General features: G+C 37.2%; 1 protein-coding gene across 2 annotated transcripts; it reads left to right on the top strand.

Annotated features, from left to right (window-relative positions):
• The first annotated feature begins 201 nt into the window (after positions 1-201).
• Positions 202-22819, top strand: LOC100890203. Of its 2 annotated transcripts, none has more exons than XM_030988460.1 (10): positions 202-231; positions 11073-11916; positions 12798-13037; positions 13642-14334; positions 15009-15245; positions 16170-16303; positions 17275-17506; positions 18475-18598; positions 20812-20870; positions 22179-22819. In XM_030988460.1, exons 2-10 carry the CDS (start codon positions 11151-11153, stop codon positions 22184-22186), a joined length of 2493 nt encoding a protein of 830 aa, XP_030844320.1. In that variant the 5' UTR covers positions 202-231; positions 11073-11150; the 3' UTR covers positions 22187-22819. The 2 variants fall into 2 exon arrangements, with proteins under 2 accessions (XP_030844320.1, XP_030844319.1); XM_030988459.1 differs by having other exon boundaries at positions 17275-17512.
• Positions 22820-23040: the final 221 nt, after the last annotated feature.

The raw sequence follows: 23040 nt of genomic DNA, 5'->3' as shown, positions 1-23040 counted from the left end.
TGCAATATGCATAATTTTTTTAATAACAGACCAACGGAATGATATGGTTTGCATCGAGGGTTGCTTGTGTACTTACCATTTCGAGGTGTGTTGGAGCATTTGTATGTACAGACGATACGCCAAAGGGAAGGATCGTTAAAGCATTCAAGGTTAGGTGATACTGTATCACGGATTCGAGTACATATCCTACCTACGAGACGTTTTTGCCTTTACTTGGCGTTCTTCGAAAAGGTAAGAATATTATAGTAGATTTCTGCCAGGTAGATTTCCATTTACAGAACGATTCTGGCCAGTGTTAAAGGTAATACAAAGTTTTGGTATGGGGTCATGAATTTGGTTCAAATTAACATATTGGAAGCATAAACGTTCCTACAATATACACTGATCGTTGTCGCGGTTGAAATCGAGTCTAAAGTTATGAAATTGTCAATAATAAACTCTTTATGTTGTATAGCTCCCTCTCAAGTTCAAGATATTAATTAAGCTATAAAACAATGTTTCTTGACTAAAATCGACCGATTTGCTATCCCCGTTTGGAAATTATATATCAGAACTACATATTCTGTGATTTTCATGGTCGCAGCTACTATTGTACGGCCGTAGGCGCTCTTTGAAATTTATCAAAATTTACCGTGAGCACCGGTAAATTTTTATATTCAAATTTTTCTCGAAAGAAGAAGTGTTTTAGGGGCTAATTTTTTTTAGGACCCTTAATACATCCACATGGGCATCCAAATATATCAATATTGTAAAGAATCCACCTAATTTTCGAAATTTCCCAAAACTTTGTATTACCTTTAAGCTCACTGAGAATTGGCGGATCTGACTGCCATTAGATTGTTGAGAGAAAGTCGCAATTGCATTAATAGGAATTTATGCAAACATAATCATTCTGGTTGAGATTTTAATCAATGCTAATCCAAATAATCACCTTATACGTGGATTGTAATCCTACTGGTCAAAGTAATGGCCAAGTTTGCTTCAAATTGGAGATGGTCGCACGACAGTCTTCAGTGTATACGACTTGAAGTGAGAGTACCACAAAGACGGTTTAAGTATTTCGATATTTCGATTTGGTGCAGCATGTAGCAACTTAGAGTGTGTGGTTGTTATTTTACCTGACTGGTAGGAGAGCATACATGCTTGTTAGTACGCAACCAGATGACCGACTGCTTTAGGTCCTCTCCGATGGACCTGGTAATGAGGATTAATGCCTTATCAAAGGTTTCAAACCCGGGTCGCCGGAATACGAGACCACTGCTCTACCAACTGAGCTATCGCGCCTCCTCAACCATAATCTCGAGATCATCAATATTTCATATGCCTGAAAAATCACATTAAATGCCACTGCAATTTCAGTCAAAATTTGATCGCAGTCAGATCATCAAAATTAATGTCAGATAGGCTTTACCGTTGGAACATGTAAAATGATTTGTGTGACAATAGGCATGTGCGTCTTTTCTTCATTTGTGTACATTTGGCTTGTTGGCATGGAGCGTTACGGTTAATTGATTTTTGCAATACAAACACACACACGCTCACACACGAAGTTTGCAGCCTATTAGATATTATACATTTATCTGTGGAATTGACATATTGCGTACAATATTTTACTCATTTTACAGATTTTTCAGGGCATTCAAATATCACGTGCATAGTCTCGGCTTCTAGAGTAAAGTAACATAATCATTATACTACTTGACAAATACGTGGAGATGACTTTCTATCCAAGGGTGAAATGGCGCATGGATGGAATGCTCCTCAGGGAGTGAAGAATGTACATATATTATGTGCGGGAAAGTATTGTAATGATAATAATAACGATTATATTACTATTTTTATCAGCATCATTAGCATATTTGCCTATTTTACACCGAGCAGGTGCCAATTGCTTTTATTCTATATGTTGCAGTTTTGTTTGTGAATTCAAGGTGTATCAGCTTATGACTTTAAATTGCTATCAATAAACCTTATCAATCCAATTCAATTCAATAGTCAGCAATGACAGTAGTATAATAATTATATTTGCCTATATAGCGCCTAACACTTACTTTATCAGAAGTCTCTAAGCGCTCTACAATAATGCAGCATAATTACCCTGGCTTTAACAGTGCAGCTGTTATAGTAGTATGTCTAGTAGCTGTGGTTTCATTATGATCCTTATTACCATGATTTTCTTTTGCAATACGTGATGTGCCCAGGATCTATTGTTATACTACATCCTAAATATCTACCAAATCTCTCAATCAACTGCTGAAATATTATCAAGAGAAAGGAAGAAACATAATAGAAGATTATTTTCAAAATAAAGTAAAATATAAAGAAGAATAAAGTAGACACTAATCATGACAATATACAATATGTCAAAAATGAATGTCTTTAAATCCTAATATAGCAATTTTCTAAATATATTTCTAAATTTTCTAACTCATGCTATACAAAATAGGTAAATGAGGTACGTGTATGCAATGATCCACTCAAATTAACAGTCGACCCAAAACTATTTGCAAATTAAACCATTTCACTGCAGTCTTCTTCGGGATATTCCTCGGGGTTGATTATCTAGCAAATAAGTATTGGTATGTACTGCAAGGTTTTAATAGATCATGCTGCAATGATAATTATAAACATTTGGGTCATTCAGGAGCCCCCTTGACTTTTACAAGCCGATCGCCTGTCTAGTTATCAAGATATTTATGATTGGAAATCGAAACCAAATTGTGCGTTTTCCTAACGGTTTTATAACACTACAGTCTATTGGGGGAAACCTATATGGTAAAAACGGTCACTCAAAGATTTTTACTTTCTTGAGGCACTTCTTGATCATTTTGAAGCGCAATTTGTGTAGGGCTTCAATATTATACCATATCACAGACATGGCCGTGCATCTCAGATTTAACATTGTTAAACGATGCCTTTAAAAGTGGGTATTTCTAAATCTCTCGCACGTGCATAAAGAGCTCATCCGCCTGAGAAAATGAATATTATAGACATTTTGTTTGTTTGCCCGCTTCCCACAGACTGAGTAACTTTGTATGACATGGATAGCTCGGGGAGTCATACAATTTATTCGGGTTAAACATACAATGTATTCAAAAATTATTAAATCAAATCATCGTCAGGATCTTGTTGATAAATGCAACAAGTACAGAAATGTACAGACCACTTTACTAAACAAAATAAAAAAGGAATTACTCTTGCAATTTCCTATATTTTAATATTAATCAACGATTTATATTCGTGTTTCCATATGAATATGTCATTGTACATTTGCTACTTTGTATTATGTATTTGTGTATAATATTTCGATTGTATATTGTTCATGTGCTTCATGTAATGCCAACAGCTGAATTTCCAAATGGACCAATAAAATTAATCTGAATCTGAATCATAATAATTAAAATGACATAAACATCGACCATTAACAATGAACTAAAAGCTGGCCAAAATATGACAAATTTCGTAGGGATCTATAAAATAAATGAGCTAGTATATCTTATTCTTCATGAATCTTATGTCTAAATTCACCTACTTCAGTTACTATTCCGTTTATTTTTTACATTCTTAAAATTAATTCGATGTTATGCTGGGCTACACCTTTAAAAGTGGTTATTCCCAGATCTCCCGCACATGGGCAAAGAGAGCAAATATATTGTAGACATTTTTTTGTCGTTGGTTTTTTGTCCGCTTCCACAGACTAAGTTAATTCGTTTGACATGCATAACTCGAGGAATCATAACATCTATTTGTGTAAAAATACAATGTATTCAAAAGTTATTAAATCAAATCATCATGAGGATCTTATTGATAAGTACAACAAGTACAGAAATGCACTGACCACTATACTGAACAAAATCAACAACAAAAAATACTCTTCCAATTTGCTATACTAATGAAAAGGACACAACTTAACATCGGCTATTAACAATAAATTAAAAGTTTGCCAAGGTATGACAAATTTCGTAATATAAAATAAATGAGCTAGTATATTTTATTCTTCATGAATCTTATGTCTCAATTCATCTACTACGGTTACTATTCCATTTTTTTCTTCTACATTTCGTTGAAATTAATTCGATGTTTAGGCTGGGCTCCCCCTTTAAAAGTCAGTATTCCCAGATCCCCCGCACATGGATAAATAGCGCATGCGCTCGATAACATTCTTGTACAGCAAGCAATAATCTGTTTCATTCTTGGAGCTTTCTTGTGTAAAGCATTATTCAATCTCCTTTCAAGTAATGATAGTCTTCAGCTATTTTTTAACAAGAGGTACCTACTTCAAAAGAAATCCGGCATAAAATTCAATAGACTCGAGGTAAGACGTACTCAATGGGAATTTTGTTGCATGCCTTCACCTTTTTATTTGTAAATAATAATAATAATGATAATAGTGGGTTCTTAATTCTTAATTTAGACTATTTAATGGGAAATTTTCTTCCATACTCTCGTCATTTCATGTGTAAATTCTCAATTAGGACTACTCAATGTGAAATTGTCCTGCATCATTCACCCTTTCATATTATGGTTTCCAATTCAGCCGAACGTCCTCGATGTTAAAATGTCTTGCGTGCATTATGAAAGGGTAAATTTACCCTTTCATAATTTTATTCTCGATCAAGCCGAACGTACTCGACGTTATATTAGGCAGCAGTGCCTTAAAACACGGATGGCGCTATGGCCAACCTTTTAAAGCTCGCGGGTCACAGCTAACGATTGGCATAACTTGGCGGGCCGTAGCTAGTCTCCCCCCTCCCCCACACACACACTCATGCGATACGTGTACACACCTGAAATTCTGCAAAAACAAACAAGCAAACAACAAGATCAGTGAGAAAAACAAATCAGGCTTATATTTAGTGTGATTTCTCTGGCTTGCACTTTTCTACTATGTTGTTAACCTCCATTACATACTCTGGTGAAAATGAGGTAAAGTGGTCCACCTTTCTCTTCTATGAAGAAATACTTTAGAGACCAATCTGATTTAAAGTTTCTGCCTTCATCAGAAACTCTCCTTTTCTTCGCAGGTCTCGAGGTCGTTGCCATGTTGGTTGTTATTTCAATCAAAATCAAGGACACAGCAGAAAGAATATCCTAAATGTATTACTTGTACACTGTACATCTAATTGAACGCAGTGTAGAGGGAAGGGGACTGACTATAAAGTTTACGATTAAGATTCATGAGAAAATTGTACGGCGGGAGAAAAGAGTTGTAAGTTTGAAAACAAGTATGGCATTTCAAACATTATTTCTCGATTCACAACGGTAATTGTTACTGCGTGCAGAAATTACAAACTGAAATCTACACGGCGAGTGATATTAATGCGGGTATTAAAGGTATTGCAAAGTTTTGGTATGGGGTCATGAATTTGGTTCCAATTAACATATTGGAAGCATATGCGTTCCTACAATATTCAGTGATCGTTGTCGCGGTTGAAATCGAGTCTAAAGTTATGAAATTATAAATAATAAACTCTTTATGTTGTATAGCTCCCTCTCAAGGTCAAGATATTAATTTAGCTATGAAACAATATTTCTTGACTTAAATCGACCGATTAGCTATTCCCGTTTGGAAATTATATATCACAACTACATATTCTGAGATTTTCATGGTCGCAGCTACCATTGTACGGCCATAGGCGCTATTTGAAATTTATCAGAATTTACCGGGAGCACCGGTAAATTTTTATATTCAATTTTTCTCGAAAACAGAAGTGTTTTAGGGGATAATTTTTTTTAGTGCTTATAATACATCCACAGGGGCATCCAAATATATCAAAATTGTAAAGATTCACTATCCACCCAATTTTCAAAATTTCCCAAAACTTTGTATTACCTTTAATGTCATTAATATAATATAATGTGAGGGAATTTGAGGAGTCAGTGTATCACAACAGTTGTTACTGCGTGCGGAAATTAGAAACTGAAATTTACACGGCGAGTGATATTAATGCGGGTATTAATGTCGTTAATATAATGTAATGAAGTATTTTTTCACTGCTCCGCGGGCCAGAAGAGCTCGCGGGCCGCGGGTTGGCCACCCGCGCCTTAAAAGAACGTGGCAGTCCACGTTCTTGTTGTGCAAATCTTAAAGTCCTTATTATCTTGTATGCATTAATCCTTTCATTTTAAATCTTCCAGAGGGTTTTAACGGGTAATTATATTGCTTTCATTCTGTTTTATTTGAATTCTCAATAAGTTTAACCCTTTATTATCGTGCAGTAACTGAGAAACATATTTCGCGTTGTCTCGTTTATACTTTTCTCAATTCCCCTTTTCTTTAGTCAATATTTCTTACTTCATTGTTCTTATTCATTGCATGTTTAATCAAAAGAAAAAGAAACAATTGTGACACAGGTATTACCCACCTGTATTCAATTTCCCCATGTGTTTTGAATCGGTACTAAAAGCAGTGAATTAACTGATGGTCTTTAATATTGTTATGTCTCAAAATATTAGTAATATCATGCTTTCCATACTGTAGCTTGTTTACTTGAGAAGGCGCGATAGCTCAGTCGGTAGAGCAGTGATCTCGTAATCCGGTGACCCGGGTTCAAAGCCAAGGTGATGCGCTAGTGCCCTTTGGTAAGGCATTAATCCTTATTACCAGGTCCCTCGGAGAGGACCTAAAGCCGTTGGCCGTCTGGTTGCTTTCTTAAAAGCATTTATGCTGACTTAGCAGTCAGGTATAATAACAACCACCAGCAATACTTTCACATATTGGTATGAGCGCATCTAATTACATTGCGTGTATTTCCTCCTTGATATCATGCACCATCATATTTATTGGGCATCTCGCCAGGAACATGCTCATGCTCAGATATATGCTCCACTATTGCCATTGTTCATTGGCTCGTTCGCTCGCCCTGCCTACGAATACTTCCGTGTACATGTACTTTTTCTTTCTTTAATCGTGTCAATTAGTTCTTCTTTCAATCCCTCTTCTGGTGTATGGTGTCAGCTTCCTGTTCTTTGTATTCAGGTGTTTTTGTATCTGTACTGGTTTCACTTGTAAAACTGTTGTTAATGTGTCTCCATGCAAGACTGTACTATCACCCAATTGCTTGCTTATTGCTACAAACCCAAAGCCGGAAATGCAATATCATATTGAGATTTACATGTACTTCTATTGCCCACTTAGCTGACATGCCGTTCTATTCTGTAGATGGTGATGAACTTTTTGATTTATTTACCCTTCATCAATAAATCACTCGAATTATTATTCTTCAAGTTTCAAGTTTATTTGTTTCACATTTCACAAAAAAGAATTCACATAGTTGACAAGATTAGAACATTATATGAAATAAACTAAAAGTGTCACATTATATAATTAATTCTTTGAAAAGACGTCGACAATAATTGTATTGAATAGAAGGTTTATATACAGGGTGAAATGTAAGGAACCTATTAAAAAGCTCAGCTTGTAGATTATAGGTTCCCTTAAAGCTTATCTGCCATAGTTTACAGGAGGGATTAGAGCGCTCTGCAAGGTCACTGGACAGGTGGTTATCTCATCAACTCAGCTCTCAGTTAACATAAGAAAAAGAGGATCATGGGGGACCAATGGTCACCGATTAGGCTTTGGTTGTTATATAGAGGGCGCAAGTAGCTACAAGTAGTGCAGTGGGCCTTTAAAAATAAAACTAACATTTGATTGGAGTGGTTGTAATGGTGAAGTACGTAACAATAATAATAGGTGGGCAAGAAGCCTTGACATAAGATGATATACAACGTGAAACAAGCAAACATAGCAAATAAAGCAAACAAATTAATTTGTTACCACAGAAATGACACGATAATCACTTTAAAATATTGAGGTCATTAAACAAGGTTATTGAATATGCAGTAATGTATACAATAATATGTAGGCCGCAGCCAAGGACACAATCCAGTTTCCAACATGCATTCAAACCCATGCACGCCTGCTCCCAGCTAGAGAGCCCCAAGGCACGCAAACGCATTCACCTGCGTCACGCCCCACGCCTCCCCCGCAGTGTCATCTGCATGAACCAGTTTACATGTAGTAAAACATTTACCATTAACAAAGATTTAGAAGATGGCCAAGATATGACAAATTTCGTATGGATCTATAAAATAAATGAGCTACTTATTTTATACTTCATGAATCTTTTGTCTAAATTCTCCTACTTCAATTACTATTCCGTTAGTTTTTTCTACATTTGTCAAAATTAATTCGACGTTATGCTGGGCTACACCTTTAAAAGTGGTTATTCCCAGATCTCCCGCACATGGATAAAGAGCGCATGCGCCTGAAAACATGGATATTGTAGACATTTTCGTTGATGGTTTTTTTGCTATAAAATAATAGAAAGGACACAAATAAAACATGGGCCATTGTAAATTAATTGGAAGATGGCCAAGAAATAACAAATTGTAGAGGGATCTATAAACATAAATGAACTGACTTGTATTGTTTTTTTTAGAACAATATTAGTGGAAAGTATAACAATCTACATACTATGTGCATTAGCTATTGTCATGTTAGACATTTTATATTAATGTTCCCAAATAAATGTGCATATATTGTGGCAACTCTAAAGGGTCTTTGTGTATAAAGTGATGTCTTAATGGGTCAGTGAATGAAATTATATTTTCAGATCCACATAATAAACATAATTCGCAAAATAGGCAAATGAACATTGGTTATGATAGAAAATTCAAATGTTAATAAGTACCCGATTGTTATAACTCAAATGCCCCACACTATATATGTTGTTAATGCTACTAAACAAGGTGCATACATTTTGATGTCCAAAGTTTCAGCCCAGTTTGCCTGATATGCAGCCAAATCCATATTGATTTTTGGATTTGATGATATCAATTTTTTAACATTTTGTTTGAGCTTTTATTAAAAAATGTAAATATTCATTTTTATTTCCTAATTTGCCAGCTAAGAACCCGGTTGGGTCAATTCGAATTGATTGATAATAATGGAATTATCACTGAACATGTAATCCATCTCTTTCTTATTATGTATTGCCTATTTTTATTTTCACTATCATCTTCTTCTCTTCTCTTCTTTTCTCTTTTTTCACTTCCTTCCTTTCTATTCCCTTCTCTTTCTTCTTTTCTCTTCCTTCCCTGCACTTCCCTTCCCTTCTCTTATTTTATCTTCTCTTCTCTTTTCTTCCTTCCCTTCCTTTCTCTTCTCTTTTTTCTCTAATCTACTCTTCTATTCTCCCCTCTCTCCTGCTTGCACTCATTGTGCAGACAGAGTCGAAGGTCGCGAGACCGATAACAGTAGATGGTGACGTCAGAAACGTATGGATATTCCCTTTGTGTTGGTCCTTCAAATTTGTACATTTCATTCTCATATTTGATTGAGGTATGCGGTTACATCACATATTCTTTCGACAGGGTTATTTATCTCTGTTAAAATGCCCACTCATGCTCTATATCGACGTTTCGAATGGTTGTACCTATCGTCTTCCGGAATCGACTGCACAAGTCAAGGGGTTGCGTATTTCTCAAATTGTCATTCTTCTTTCTTCTCTATTCAATTTTTATTACTTCAGTTTTTGTCCACATGTTATCTCATCTACTAATTTTCCCATTGCATCTCTCTCTCTCTCTTTATCCTCAATCTCTTCCCTATCTCTATCTATCTCTCTCACTCTCTTTCTCCCTATCTGTCTCCTTCCCCCTTTCTTACTCTTGATCTCTCTCCCTCTTTTTCTTCTCTGATATAATCTATATTTCTTAATTTTCCTTACGATGGTTCAATATCCTCCTTTCCGTTTTTCTCTCTTCCTTTTAAATTGCGGTTCTTAAGGATTCTTAACAGAATTTACATTTTTGATAATTCATTATTGAAGGAATATGTAATATCTAAAGATCATAATGGTGAGAGCAAACAGTGGCATGAACTGCCTGTCATAGTTAAGTCCAACTTAAAGTTAATCTTAGTCTATGTGAAACACCCCTCCCCCCTGTTCTGTATCTATATTACATGACCATGATCTGACATTGGCCCGATACCCGATGCTGGGTGTATGCTTTTAAACAAAATCGGATTTAAAGGGATCCGGTAACTTTGTCTCAGATTCTAAAAAAAATCCTGTATTTAGCTCATGCTGCAATGATAATCATAAACCTTTATGTCAGTCAGGAACCCCATGATTTTTACAAGCTGATCGCCTGTCTGATTATCAAGATATTTATGATTGGAATTACAAATACAGTCTATTGGGGAAAACAAGTATGGTAAAAACCGGTTACTCAAAGATTTTTACTTTTTTGAGGCACTTCTTGATCATTTTGAAGCGCGATTTTTTTTAGGGCTTCAATATTACACCATATCACAGACACTGATTACACGTAGTGCCGTGCATCTCAGATTTAACATTGTTAAACGATGCCTCCAAAAAAGGAAGTCTTTCTGACGTCTAAAGTTTAAATTTGTTAATCGTGATTTAGATAGACCTAGGCCCATTTTTATTCGAGTTAGGATAGCATACGGGCCTATGGGTTTTGTAAAGGTTAGTATCTAAGGGTACTATGCCCCATTTGCAGGCCAAACATATGAAAAGGTTTAATTCCAACGGCATTTGAAAGATAATACTAATGTTGAACTGGAATTAGTTTTCGAATCGACTTAAGAGCTATAGAGCCAGTATAGTCTGATTTTCAGACCATTGTACCGAATGGTCGTACGTTTTACGCTGCGCAAGGATTAAATCAGTTTAATTTTGGCCATTACAAAATTTTGGCCATTACAAGATGTTGGTTATTGATGTAGACAAATGCTCATGTACCCTTGACAGCTCATTTTATGTATGTTATTACCAAAGAAGAAGAAAGCCAGTCTGTCACTCAATAGTGTCTAACAGTAAAGTCTAGCAATTAAACGGTTTTCCCTGCATAATTTGAATATTAGGACACTGCTTACGTTTAAATTTCACAGATAGGACATACATGACATATTCATAATTCCTGCAAAGTTCTACAGAATTTGATGTTGGCTGCAAAAGGGACATAGTATATTTAATGCTGTGGTAAGTCTGAGCATAACTTGATTTCTCGCAATTCATTTCTATATATTTATGTACTTACAGGACTTGAAACGTTGAACTATCTCGATTTCGACTGGTGCGATCGACCTTATATTAGGCCAGCTGTTAAACGATCCAACAATGAGGTCGTTTGCTTTTTTCGCAATCTCAATACTTGTTGCCATGGCTTCAGGGTATGACGAGCCATTCCAGCCATTCCAGAACCCGGGAGAGATCTTTCCTGGTTTGACCATCAAATTCATGATCAACGCTGCTGGTGGTATCTTGCAGCAGGATCGTGTCATTGATTCAATGGCCTATGCTTGCAGAGGTGTCCTACCGGTAGTCGGTTCGGCGGTACCGGAAGTGGACCAGTCAAGTCTGTATTGGGGTTTCGTCTGTGATAAAGTCATCGAAGCGTCTGAAGATCTGGATGCCTTTGACGCAACGGGATTCTGTAATGACATAATTACTGTGGTCAATGGCATTATATCTCAGGACAGTGGCGGAAGATATCGCAGACAAGCAGAAAATATGGATGATCCGCTGGGTATCATTGAAATCCTGACCAAAATCACCAAAGACCTCTATGGAATCGACATCAAAATGATCATCGATGACCTATCTACAATCAACACCATCTGCACCAACGTCAAGGAGAATTTCTTGAGGCCATCTCTTCAAGATCTCCTCTCTGAGCTCGGGGAGGAACTGATGAGTGCCCTTCTACCCCAGGCAGCCCCGATCTGTCAAGACTGGCAAGGCTTCCTTGCAGATGAAGGCATCGATTCCTCGTCGCCTTACTACAACATTATCCAAGAGGGCGCTCGTATCGGATCTCAGGCGGTCGGATATGACGACAGAGAGGATCTTTGTCGAAATCTTGAGCAAGCACTATCGGTGCAAGGTAAGATATTGATTTTACTTTTTTTTTTAATGTTTGCTAAAATATCGACTTCTTATTTTCTTTTTATTTCATCTTGCCTACCGGTGTCTATTCAGTTATCCGTCTTGGTTACTCCTGAAGGATATTAAAACTGTGTCTGAGGACATGTGTTAAGGCCCTCCTTGCTCCATACAAACGATATGTCAGTTGATCGCGACTGTATAATTGTTGGGTAATGAACGACTAAAGAACATATAAAAACCTAGTTTGTTATTAAGGCCCATATGATAGTTAACTAGTCTTATAATTAAATATGATGCTGGCCAATTATTCTCCGCTTCGACTAAGCCATTCACAAGTCGCTTTTTCCTAAATGTGTAGTGTAATGTCGATTTAAACCCGCATTGGTCTTTGACAGTAGTGAATGTATGATATTGATGGTTTAGCTATATATATAATACCGACATGGAAGCCAAGGGTACAAAACAAGCAAACGATTGGTCTCTTTTTAATAAACCACTCAGATACACAGTGTGCCGCTACAGCGTGACGTCACCATGTTTTACTGATCGACCGATGTCGTCCTGTCAAGGACGATAAAACATAGAGTCGTCCTCGATTTCTAATAGTTTTCACGAAGTACAGTATATAGGCTTAATCCTACAGTGATCCGATCTCAACGTGATACCAAAGACTTCCCAAAAGACAAGATACTTTCCAATAGCCACGTTCACCATCATGTAAAATATGCGAACATTATAATGATAGCAAAAGGATGTTATCCGAACTTGATTATTTGAGCCAAACTTATGTGGTATTCAAATGTCCTTACGTTGATTTCTCGAAAGTCTTTGAGATATTATGGTGCTCATAATTTGTATTGCTTCTTTTTTGTTTTGCAGGAGATAACAACGCCGCAAGGAGAACGTTCTCCATGGACATCATCTCCGAAATCTTCGCTACCGTGGAGGAGGCTGACAAATGTACTCCATTGGCTAATGACGTCATTCACCAGGTCATCGAGCCCCTCATACGTATGGACATACACGCCTTTGTGATTTCGGAGGATGAGATTTTTGCTTATACCGGTATTGATGGTGGAGTGACAGCTGTCTGCACAGCAATGGAGAACGCTGTCTCGTGTAAGTTCATAAACTGTAATAATATTAAACATATAATGTTATAAAACAAAGAGAAGAAGAGAGAATAAAGAAAACATGTTTTGTGTTCGTTTCATTAAAACAACGCTCACAGAACAAATTTCGATCAGATCGTCGGCTGCCTGCAATAAGGCCGTAAATTCCAATACCATTACGTACCTGTAATACCCTTCTTGTAGTACACATTGTATTGTTCTGTACTTTCTTTGGTATTCTTTGCTCAATTTTTAGTAGATAATTTGCTTACAAAAATGAAACATGAGTGTTAGCCTGTAGTATATCAGAAAAACGCTTAGAGTCATCGTGGATAGGTTAATTGCAATACAAATGAAGATGTATTTATTACTGAATCAACGACAGGCGCAGTTTGGGGGCGCCATCATTAAGTGAGGTTGTTCAAAAGGTTTGCGTAAAATAAACAGAACATACGATGCGTTTGGTCAAATGATGATACAAAATAACTTGACACTTCATGAGCAATGTGGATTAGAATTTATTGAAACTTACTTGCCTCTGGTTGCTCATTTATATCGATTGATCTGTTTGGCGATAAGTAAAATGGCATGTATATCATTTCTAATCTCAGATGAAATAGACCTCCCAGACCCTGTTCCAGTTCACCTCATCTATGGGACCACATTGACCGTTGAGTTCTTCCTGAGTGCTGCTGGTGGCATCTGGCAACAAGACCGACTCATCGACTCCCTTGCCTTTGTATGCACAGACGTCTTACCTGAGCTCGAATCGATGGTACCCGAGTTTAAGTCTTATGTTCAAGATTCCTGGGATTATAAGCCAGTCTGCGGGAGGATCCGCGAAGCAGCTAGTAACTTGGAGGCATTTGACGCGACGGAATTCTGTAAAGACGTAACCAAGATGATCGACGACTTGATCTACGGCCCGGGAACTGGTGAAAGGGTTCGCAGACAGGAAGACCCATACATGTATATCCTAGATATCATTGCGAATATCACCAAAGACCTCTACAACATCGACATCAATGATCCGTCTACCATCTGTCCAAACATCGCCCAGTTCCTGGACAGGTCCATACCTGATATCATATCGGAATTTGGTGCTAAGCTGTTGGTTGTCGATCTACACGAGACAGCTCTACTCTGTGAAGATTGGGACCAGACACTCGAGTCGTTTGGGATAGATTCTACTTCGCAATGGTACCACGTTGTGCAGAATGCTGCTCGTATTGCATCCCAGGCTGTAGGATATGACAGCAGACGAGCGCTCTGCCAAGAAATCGACAGGGTACTAGCCATAACAGGTGACGGATTAAGGGGAAAAATAATATTATGAAGAAAAAACAAAAATAAAAGCCAAACGAACTTACATGAGCTTATGCGGTAAATTATTTCAAAAATAAAAAAGAACACTGGACAAAATATCCTTATACTGTATAGTGTTTCTGCAGGGTTATATCCCTATCTCCCTATCAACCTTGTCAGCCTGATTGTATCTTTACGCATTTCTTATATTGAGCTGAAACTACAATTGTTTGTCTTTGCTGGTTTGCAAAAACCAATCAGGTTTGAGTCAAGAAATTCATTGTGACTCTGCCTTCTAATTATATGAACATGGGGGTTAAAAAGACTGACAATTGCTTCCTGAATATCAAAAGGCTTTGAAGGCGTTAATTTTTAGAGTTTTCTGATATTCCAACTAAAGAACAAGCTTCAACTAAAATTAAACTGGTGTCTTTAATTCGGGCATCATTTATAGTATATACATGTTGTAATCATTTATTTAATTAAAGAGTCGAAGTGAAGAATGGATAATAGAAGGCGTTGGTATGGAGGTTTCTTTCAACAATTCGTTGTTCGTTTGTTTGTGTATCTATTTGTAATACTTTATCATTTCGTCATACATCTAATATAGTTATACATTTTCTTAAACGCATATTTTTATCTTGAAATCGTATATATTTGTATATCTATACAGGAGATGATAACGAAGAGCGTCAGACTTTTGCCAGGAATATCATCGAAAGCAGTTTTGAGATTTTTACAAACAACGACAGGTGTTCAATGTACTTCAATGACGCCATCGATGACATCATCGAACCAATCTTTGAGATTGAAAACCTTCAGATTAAAATCAGCAATTATACCATTTATCGTTACACCGGATACATGGGCGTGGAAGGGGTCTGCGAGGCACTGGAGACAGATTTTACGAGTGAGTCTAAATTATTGTTGAGATGTCGAAGTATATTAGTTTATTCACCTGTCTCTCGGTAGACCGGATTACTAATGTATTTCAATTTATACATGAAAGTTCCCCTCAACACAGGTCACCAGTCAGTCCCTATGGATTGAATTCACTGTGCATACATCAATTATTGCTAAGGCGGAGAAAAAAAACTTCCTTTTTGTTTTAGTTATCAAGAGAGTATTTTGTTCAAAAGGTATGCGTAAAATAAGTAAAAAGGTCTATTCAAGGGTTGAGGGTTCGAATCTCAGCCAGCTGACATTAATCCACATTTGCCAATCCAATCCAGGTGTAGCAAGCATTTATCATTATTATTATTATTATTGTTGATATTATCATTATAATTATTATCATTATTATTCATCCTTTTCTTCTTAATATTATCATATCATTTCCTCGAGCCTCGAGGATTGGTTTTTATATGAGGGGTCCCGGGTTCGAGCCTTTCTCGGTGCTTACATATATATTTAGACACGTTAGACAATATGTTTTACCCACTTTTTTCAACTCTCTACCCTTGTTTATTAGGATACACATGTCCTTTGGCAAGACATTAATCTACATTTGCCAGTCTCTCCCCAGGTGTTCTAAATGGGTACCTGGTAGGAATTTATTCCCTGAATGTTTGTAGCGCCTCGGGGCAGCTTCGCTAACACTTCGTAGGCGCCCTGAGGAGCGCATGGGATAGATGCGAGCGCGAATGTAGCTATTATTACTATTATTATCACTTTTTTTAGTAGATAGGCCTATAATAATGAAAGGACCCTGACGGAGAACAGTATTATCTGTTGCTGATGAGGCTTTCCTAGGTTGATTAGACTATCATTATTAAATTTTAACCAAATTTGATGCAAGAGTGAATTTTTAAAATATTTTGTTTCCGATTCCCAGAGCTTTCTACTAGCACTGTAACGATGACGCTTACGGGCGAGAGTCTAAACGGAGAGATTCTTGTGTTCACTGATGATCTGAAGAACCAGGCTTCTCCTCGCTTCAAGGAGCTTGAAACGTTGTACTGTGGAGTGGTAAGTTTGAAACAATGTGAAAACAACAGCAACAACGACGACAAAACATTGATAATAACATATTAAAGTAATAATTCTAACTCTACAGGCGCACAGTTTTCTGAACGACATATTATTTGCCGGTCATAGACAGCAGTAGGCCAGGGGGTGTTTCATAAAGAGTTCGTAAAGTTACGCATGACTTTACGAAGGAGTTGTATATGAAGCGCCAGAGAGGGTGCCCAAAGTTTTTTCTAATATTTCCAATAACCTCAATTAAATTATTGCAAAAATTATATTTTGCATTAAAAATGTTTGTTATAACAAGAATGTTATTCTATATCTGCACAGTTCAACTTAATAAATAGTAATCAAGAATGATTGAGCATCCCATTTGGCTTTTCATAATATACAAGTCGTTCGTAAAGTCATGCGTAACTTTACGAACAGCTTTATGAAACACCCCCGGTTGCATAACACTTACCATTGATGGAAACGTTGCCATCAATGGCAACTACCATGGTAACAGGGCTCAAAAGCCAATCAAAATCAATGTTCCCATGGTAGTTACCATTGATGGCAAAGTACCAATGGTAAGTTTTGTGCAACGGGGCCCTAATATACTACTAAACAAACAATTTTGACTGAACGCCTAAAATACAAACAACAGCAACAACACAAAAACCTACTGTTTTGAATATCATTAATCAGCAGGGAATCCAACATATATGGAGCAAAACATTTGGGTCACCTACAAAAGGCCAAGGCTATAATTATGATAAGGTTTGCAGTGTAGAGCTGTCATATCATGTTGTCACCGGATTGTCGATCGCAAGGTCTATGGTTCGAGACCCGCCGCGGCACTAATGTCCTTTAGCAAGACATTGATCTACATTTGCCACACTCAACCCAGGTGATGTAAGAGGATACCTGGCTCTATACGAATCCACCATTATTATTATTATTATTATTTGATTTTTATTTCCTAATAGATTGGGAATCAACTTAGGCGGGAGTTAGGATCGGACCTTCGAGGTATGGACTGTGAAGCCACGTCTTTCAGCCCTGGCAGCATTATCGCTGAGTTGGAGATTGAGATTCATGCCTACACTCAAGATGTTGCTGATTCTCTGGCCGAGGATGCGGCCGACCTGTCTACCAGCGGCACTCTCATCCTCTCCTCCGAAGGTGATACCTTGACAGTGTCCTCACTTCAAGGTTCAGGATCAGGTAATATACGTGTCATAGCGGTTTGATTAAAGCCCCACTGCACTACATGCAGCTACCTGTGCCCTCTACATATAGCAAACAGTGCCTAATCGGTGCCCGTTGGTCCCCCCATGATCCTCTTTTCCTGTTAATTGAGAGTTGATTTGATGAGATAATCACCTGTTAGTGACCTTGCAGGGGCTTATTAAGAGACGTCGCTGCGGATTAGGAGCCCCAAATCCCTCCATCCATTACAACATTTTGTGGGTGTTTTTATTTATGTTTTGCTGTTTTTTTTCTTTTGAGATGGATAATTTAGGGAATTTTCTCACCAGTTTAAAAATCGATGAATTGGTGACACCATGTCGTTATTTTGTTTTCCTTCACTGGACAGGTGGTTATCTCATCAACTCAGCTCTCAGTTAACATAAGAAAAAGAGGATCATGGGGGAGCTATGGTCACCGATTAGGCATTGTTTGTTATATAGAGGGCGCAAGTAGCTGCAAGTAGTGCAGTGGGCCTTTAAGAATCACATTAGAGGGTCACTTCCTAATATGAAGGAATATTCACCAAAAATTAAATGATCGAATTACTCTCTTTTGGAGACGATCTATTAGTCAATTCTTTAAGTTGAATTCCACTCCCCAAATAAAAAGATTCCTACCAAGGCATTTTAAATTAGACGAGGCTCTACGAGTTGATTCATAATATGATTTTTAAAAGACCCGATTCAAAGATATCAACCATGACTTCAAACATGTACATTACTTTGCATATAGAGACTATACGTATAACTCTTTTGAAATACATTTCAGTTCAGTTCATTTTATTCAAAACCACACAAAACATGATATAATCTGTTACTTAAAAAAGAAACTGGTAATAGTACATCAATCGACATATTTTAACTTGATTACATCATAAACTGAACATCTTCTGACCTGTTCCCTTCTTATACTTTCCCTGTCTGCCGGCCAAGTAGGTGGTGGCTTGGCCAAGGGAGCCATCATAGGCATGGCCGTAGCTGCGGTCATCGTGGTCATGCTGGTCGTCTTCATCGCCATCGCCGTCGTCGTGCACTCGAGGGGAAAAGGCACAAGGGATACGTGAGTAGTACCAATAAATTGCAAGGTAAAGGGTTCGATTCCCTGTGCTTGTAAGATGAATTGGGTGCAGGGTTCTGAACCCTGTAACACTGCTTAGCACTACACACTAAGGAGAAATGGTGCAACTATGCACCTTTATGGGTTCAAACCGATGCAACAATAGCAGCACCTTTAGGGGTTAAATCCTGCACCCGTTTTAAAGGTGCAATCCTGCTCCCTTTAAAAGGGTGCCAGATTGAACCTTTTAGGGGACATGTTAGTACCCTTTATGGCACGGATGGCCAACCTTTTAAAGCTCGCGGGCCACAGCTAACGATTGGCATAACTTGGCGGGCCGTAGCTAGTCTCCCCCCTCCCCCACACACACACTCATGCAATACGTGTACACACCTGAAATTCTGCAAAAACAAACAAGCAAACAACAAGATCAGTGAGAAAAACAAATCAGGCTTATATTTAGTGTGATTTCTGTGGCTTGCACTTTTCTACTATGTTGTTAACCTCCATTACATACTCTGGTGAAAATGAGGTAAAGTGGTCCACCTTTCTCTTCTATGAAGAAATACTTTAGAGACCAATCTGATTTAAAGTTTCTGCCTTCATCAGAAACTCTCCTTTTCTTCGCAGGTCTCGAGGTCGTTGCCATGTTGGTTGTTATTTCAATCAAAATCAAGGACACAGCAGAAAGAATATCCTAAATGTATTACTTGTACACTGTACATCTAATTGAACGCGGTGTAGAGGGAAGGGGACTGACTATAAAGTTTACGATTAAGATTCATGAGAAAATTGTACGGCGGGAGAAAAGAGTTGTAAGTTTGAAAACAAGTATGGCATTTGATGCGAGTGATATTAATGCGGGTATTAATGTCATTAATATAATATAATGAGAGGGAATCTGAGGAGTCAGTGTATTACAACAGTTGTTACTGCGTGCGGAAATTAGAAACTGAAATTTACACGGCGAGTGATATTAATGCGGGTATTAATGTCGTTAATATAATGTAATGAGAGGGAATTTGAGGAGTCAGTGTATCACCAAGTAACGAGTCAATGCGTTGTGAAAGATGAAATCAAATTATGGAAATATTAGAGATAGCAGCGTGTAAATGTTTTACCCTACTTCATCGCTGCTATATGTGGCTGCATTTCATTTATGAAGTAGGGGTACAAACCGATGCAACAATAGCAGCACCTTTAGGGGCTAAATCCTGCACCCTTTAAGGAGGGTGCCAGATCGCACCTTTTAGGAGACATGTTAGTACCCTTAACGGTTCAATCCTGCTCCATTAGGGGTGCAATTTGCTCGTACACAAATACATATTACACATGCATGTTGTTTTTTGGTTAGTAATCATATAATCAATATATCTATTGCTAAAATGTGAATGTAATTGTAACATGATCAGACAAAATAATCTATTGGTTAATGATAATGCCGAAGGAAAATACAAATCACAAAATTGATGTGCATTGTCAAAATTTGCTTAACAAATCATGATAAATGTATTTGTATGCGTGAAAAGTGATCATGAATATGCATGCAATATGCAAACTTTTAATTTGCACTCTTTTTTGGTCGATAATAATAATAATAATAATAATCAGTTTTTTTATAGCGCAAATTACAATCAAGTCTCTAAGCGCTGTGGAAATAGAAAAAAAAATCAAGAAGTGAGTACAGAAGAAATGAAATGATAAGAACATAATAGCATGATGAATATCCAAACTGAAACTACGATACGGTTCATTTTTGTGGGAAGGGTGCAAAATCTTATATCGCACCCTTTCTTGAACCCCTTTTCCTTCAATAGGGTTAATTTTTATGTCAAGGGTGCAAACTCTTTTTTTGCACCCTTTTTTCTTAGAATGTAGATGGCATGATTGATTTGGTGTGATTGATTGCACATATGAATCAATGCAATTAATCGCGAAAATTAATCGTACGAACAATTGCTATGTTTGTATTACAGGACTAAGTTCCCTGTATGTTCTCGCTACGCATAATACCGGGATCACGGGGTATAGAGTGACTGGCCTCTGTACTTGTCTGGTTGATGCCAAACAATAACAATGTATAGGGTTCGATTCCCTGTACTTGCTAATACGTTAATCCTTCAACTCGTAAAAATATTCGCACTATTAAACTCGTAAACAAATAAATTATATGTATGCTATTCCACTCTGTTTTCTTGTTTGTATTATCTGTGCAGTGAGCAAGGAGTAGGAATGCAGAACCCGGGTTTCTCCCCCAATGATGAGCACCGATATAGTAAGTGATGCTTTCCCGAATAATAGGGACTTTTAGATTTGCGTGGACTGATACGTGTGACGTCCATTCAAGGGAGTGCATTAAAAGGACGTCGACCGTAGCAATCCCCATTGTCTTCGTGCGAATCTAAAAGTCCCTACTATTAAGCCATTGACTACTGGATTATCCAATCCCCATTGGCTTAATACAGGGACCACCAGGTTCCAGTAGGTTATAGGTCAATACTGCAGATTTTAACCTCCCCTATCGAGAACTTGAATAATGAATAATCATCATACAAATTTTTAATTGTGCTTAAATTGTGTATTCGGACAGTTCATTTAAAACAGAAATTTGAAGAAGTTTACAAGCAATATTTCATAAATCTTTTAAGACTAATGCCGGACAAATATTCATGGTGGTGACTGGTGAGTGCTATTTGATTAATATGTGCCGTAAATCTAAAGGCAAAAGAGAAATCTCCTTGTCCAGACACCTAACTCACCATCATACATATAATACTTCTGCTCTCTTTAAACGCATACGGATGTAATTATTCAATATTCAAGAACAACACTATATTGCAATCATTACAAGTGTTTTCGTTCTTAATAATCAGGAAAAGTCATTATTATCATTCTTCATCATCTTCTTCTTCTCCTCCTTCTTCTTCCCCTTCTTTTTCTATTTCCATTTCTACTTTCTTCTTCTTCTTCTTCTTCTTCTTCTTCTTCTTCTTCGTCTTCATCTTCTCTTCTCATTCTTCTTCTCCTTCTTCTTCTCTTCTTCTTCTTCTTCCTCGTCTTCTTCTTTATCCTTCTTCTTCTTCCTTCTCTTCTTCTCTTCTTCTCCTTATTCCATTTAATTTCTTCGTCTTCCTCTTTTTTCTTCCCTTCTTCTTCATCATCATCTTCTTCTTCTTCCAACTCTTCTTCAGCCTTCCTTTTCTTCTACTTTCTCTTATTCCTCTTCTTTTCCTTTTCTTCTTCTTCTTCTTCTTCTTCTTCTTCTTCTTCTTCTTCTTTTTCTTTTTCTTCTTCTTCTTCGTCTTCTTCCTCTTATTGTTCCTCCTTTTCTCCTTCTTCTTCTTCATCTTCTTCATCTTCTACCTATTCTTCTTCTTTTCATCTTCTCAGTACTTCTCCTTCTTCTTCTTTCTCTCCTTATTAGTAGTATTAGTAGTAGTACCATGTAGTAGGTAAAGAAATACATAATGGAGATAGTAGAAGTAGCAGTAGTTGTATTAGTTGTAGAAGTAGTAGTTTTCCAAGAAGTAGCTGCATCATCACCATTATAATCATCACTTAATTTGTTTTCTTCTGTATCCAGAGATATAACTGTCTTGGAGTGATCTTGGCTGCAGCACAACACCCCTGGGGTCCGTTTTTATAAAACTTGTTATCAATAACAACTGCTAAATTTCTATGACAAATTTGCTCTCAGCCAATTAGATGCCATGTTTTCAGTTGCTTTTAACAGTAGCTTGTAACTTGTTATTGATAACAAGTTTTATGAAACTGGGCCCTGAAAGAAATTCATGGATGGATCGTAATACGCACAATTGCACCCTCAAGGGCTTTCACCATTGAATGTTAATTCAAAGCTCTTCATTTATTTGGCTGAACATAATGGTACGTTCTGCATAACGTAAAATATATTACTCAGATTACACGTTTATTCAGTTTGCGTTTGAACTCAGATAATGCTTTTATTTTATTTGAGAGGCCTTTGATATGAACTGGAATTATAATTCGCTGAAATGAAATTTAAAATACATCATTAACAAAATTATTGATTTGCATTTTTTTTAAAGTTAATAAAAACACATACAAACGCATTTTCCATGTTTATTAATGGTGTCGTGGTATAGTGGATACATGACCACTGTCCGGACTGTGAATCGCATGGTCCGTGGTTTATTCCCGCCGCGGCACTTGTGCTTTTTGCCACTCTCAATCCAGGTGAAGTAAGTGGTTAGCTGGAAGAAATAAATTCCTTGAATGCTTTGGCGCCTTATCATGGCGGTTAGCTCGTGCAGGGGTAGTAATGTGATGCTTTGTATTAAGCACAGTAGAGTATATTCATATAGAAGCTACACTCTCTAAATAGAAGTAATTCTTATCATTACATTTTTTAAGGAAAAACTGGAATGTCGTTAAGGAAGTGGCTTAAAGTGCTCAACTGGAACTTA

This window comes from Strongylocentrotus purpuratus, unplaced genomic scaffold (genome assembly GCF_000002235.5).
Source record: "Strongylocentrotus purpuratus isolate Spur 01 unplaced genomic scaffold, Spur_5.0 spur5_scaffold_17, whole genome shotgun sequence".
Classification (NCBI taxonomy): domain Eukaryota; kingdom Metazoa; phylum Echinodermata; class Echinoidea; order Camarodonta; family Strongylocentrotidae; genus Strongylocentrotus; species Strongylocentrotus purpuratus.
This window is presented reverse-complemented; position numbering and strand designations above follow the sequence as displayed.

Bases quoted from the DNA above. Each gene is read 5' to 3' on its own strand.
- LOC100890203 (XM_030988459.1), top strand. From the start codon at position 11,151: ATGAGGTCGTTTGCTTTTTTCGCAATCTCAATACTTGTTGCCATGGCT. The intron at 15,246-16,169 runs GTGAGTCTAAAT...TCCGATTCCCAG, and splicing joins ACTGGAGACAGATTTTACGA to AGCTTTCTACTAGCACTGTA. The intron at 18,599-20,811 runs GTGAGTAGTACC...TTATCTGTGCAG, and splicing joins GGAAAAGGCACAAGGGATAC to TGAGCAAGGAGTAGGAATGC.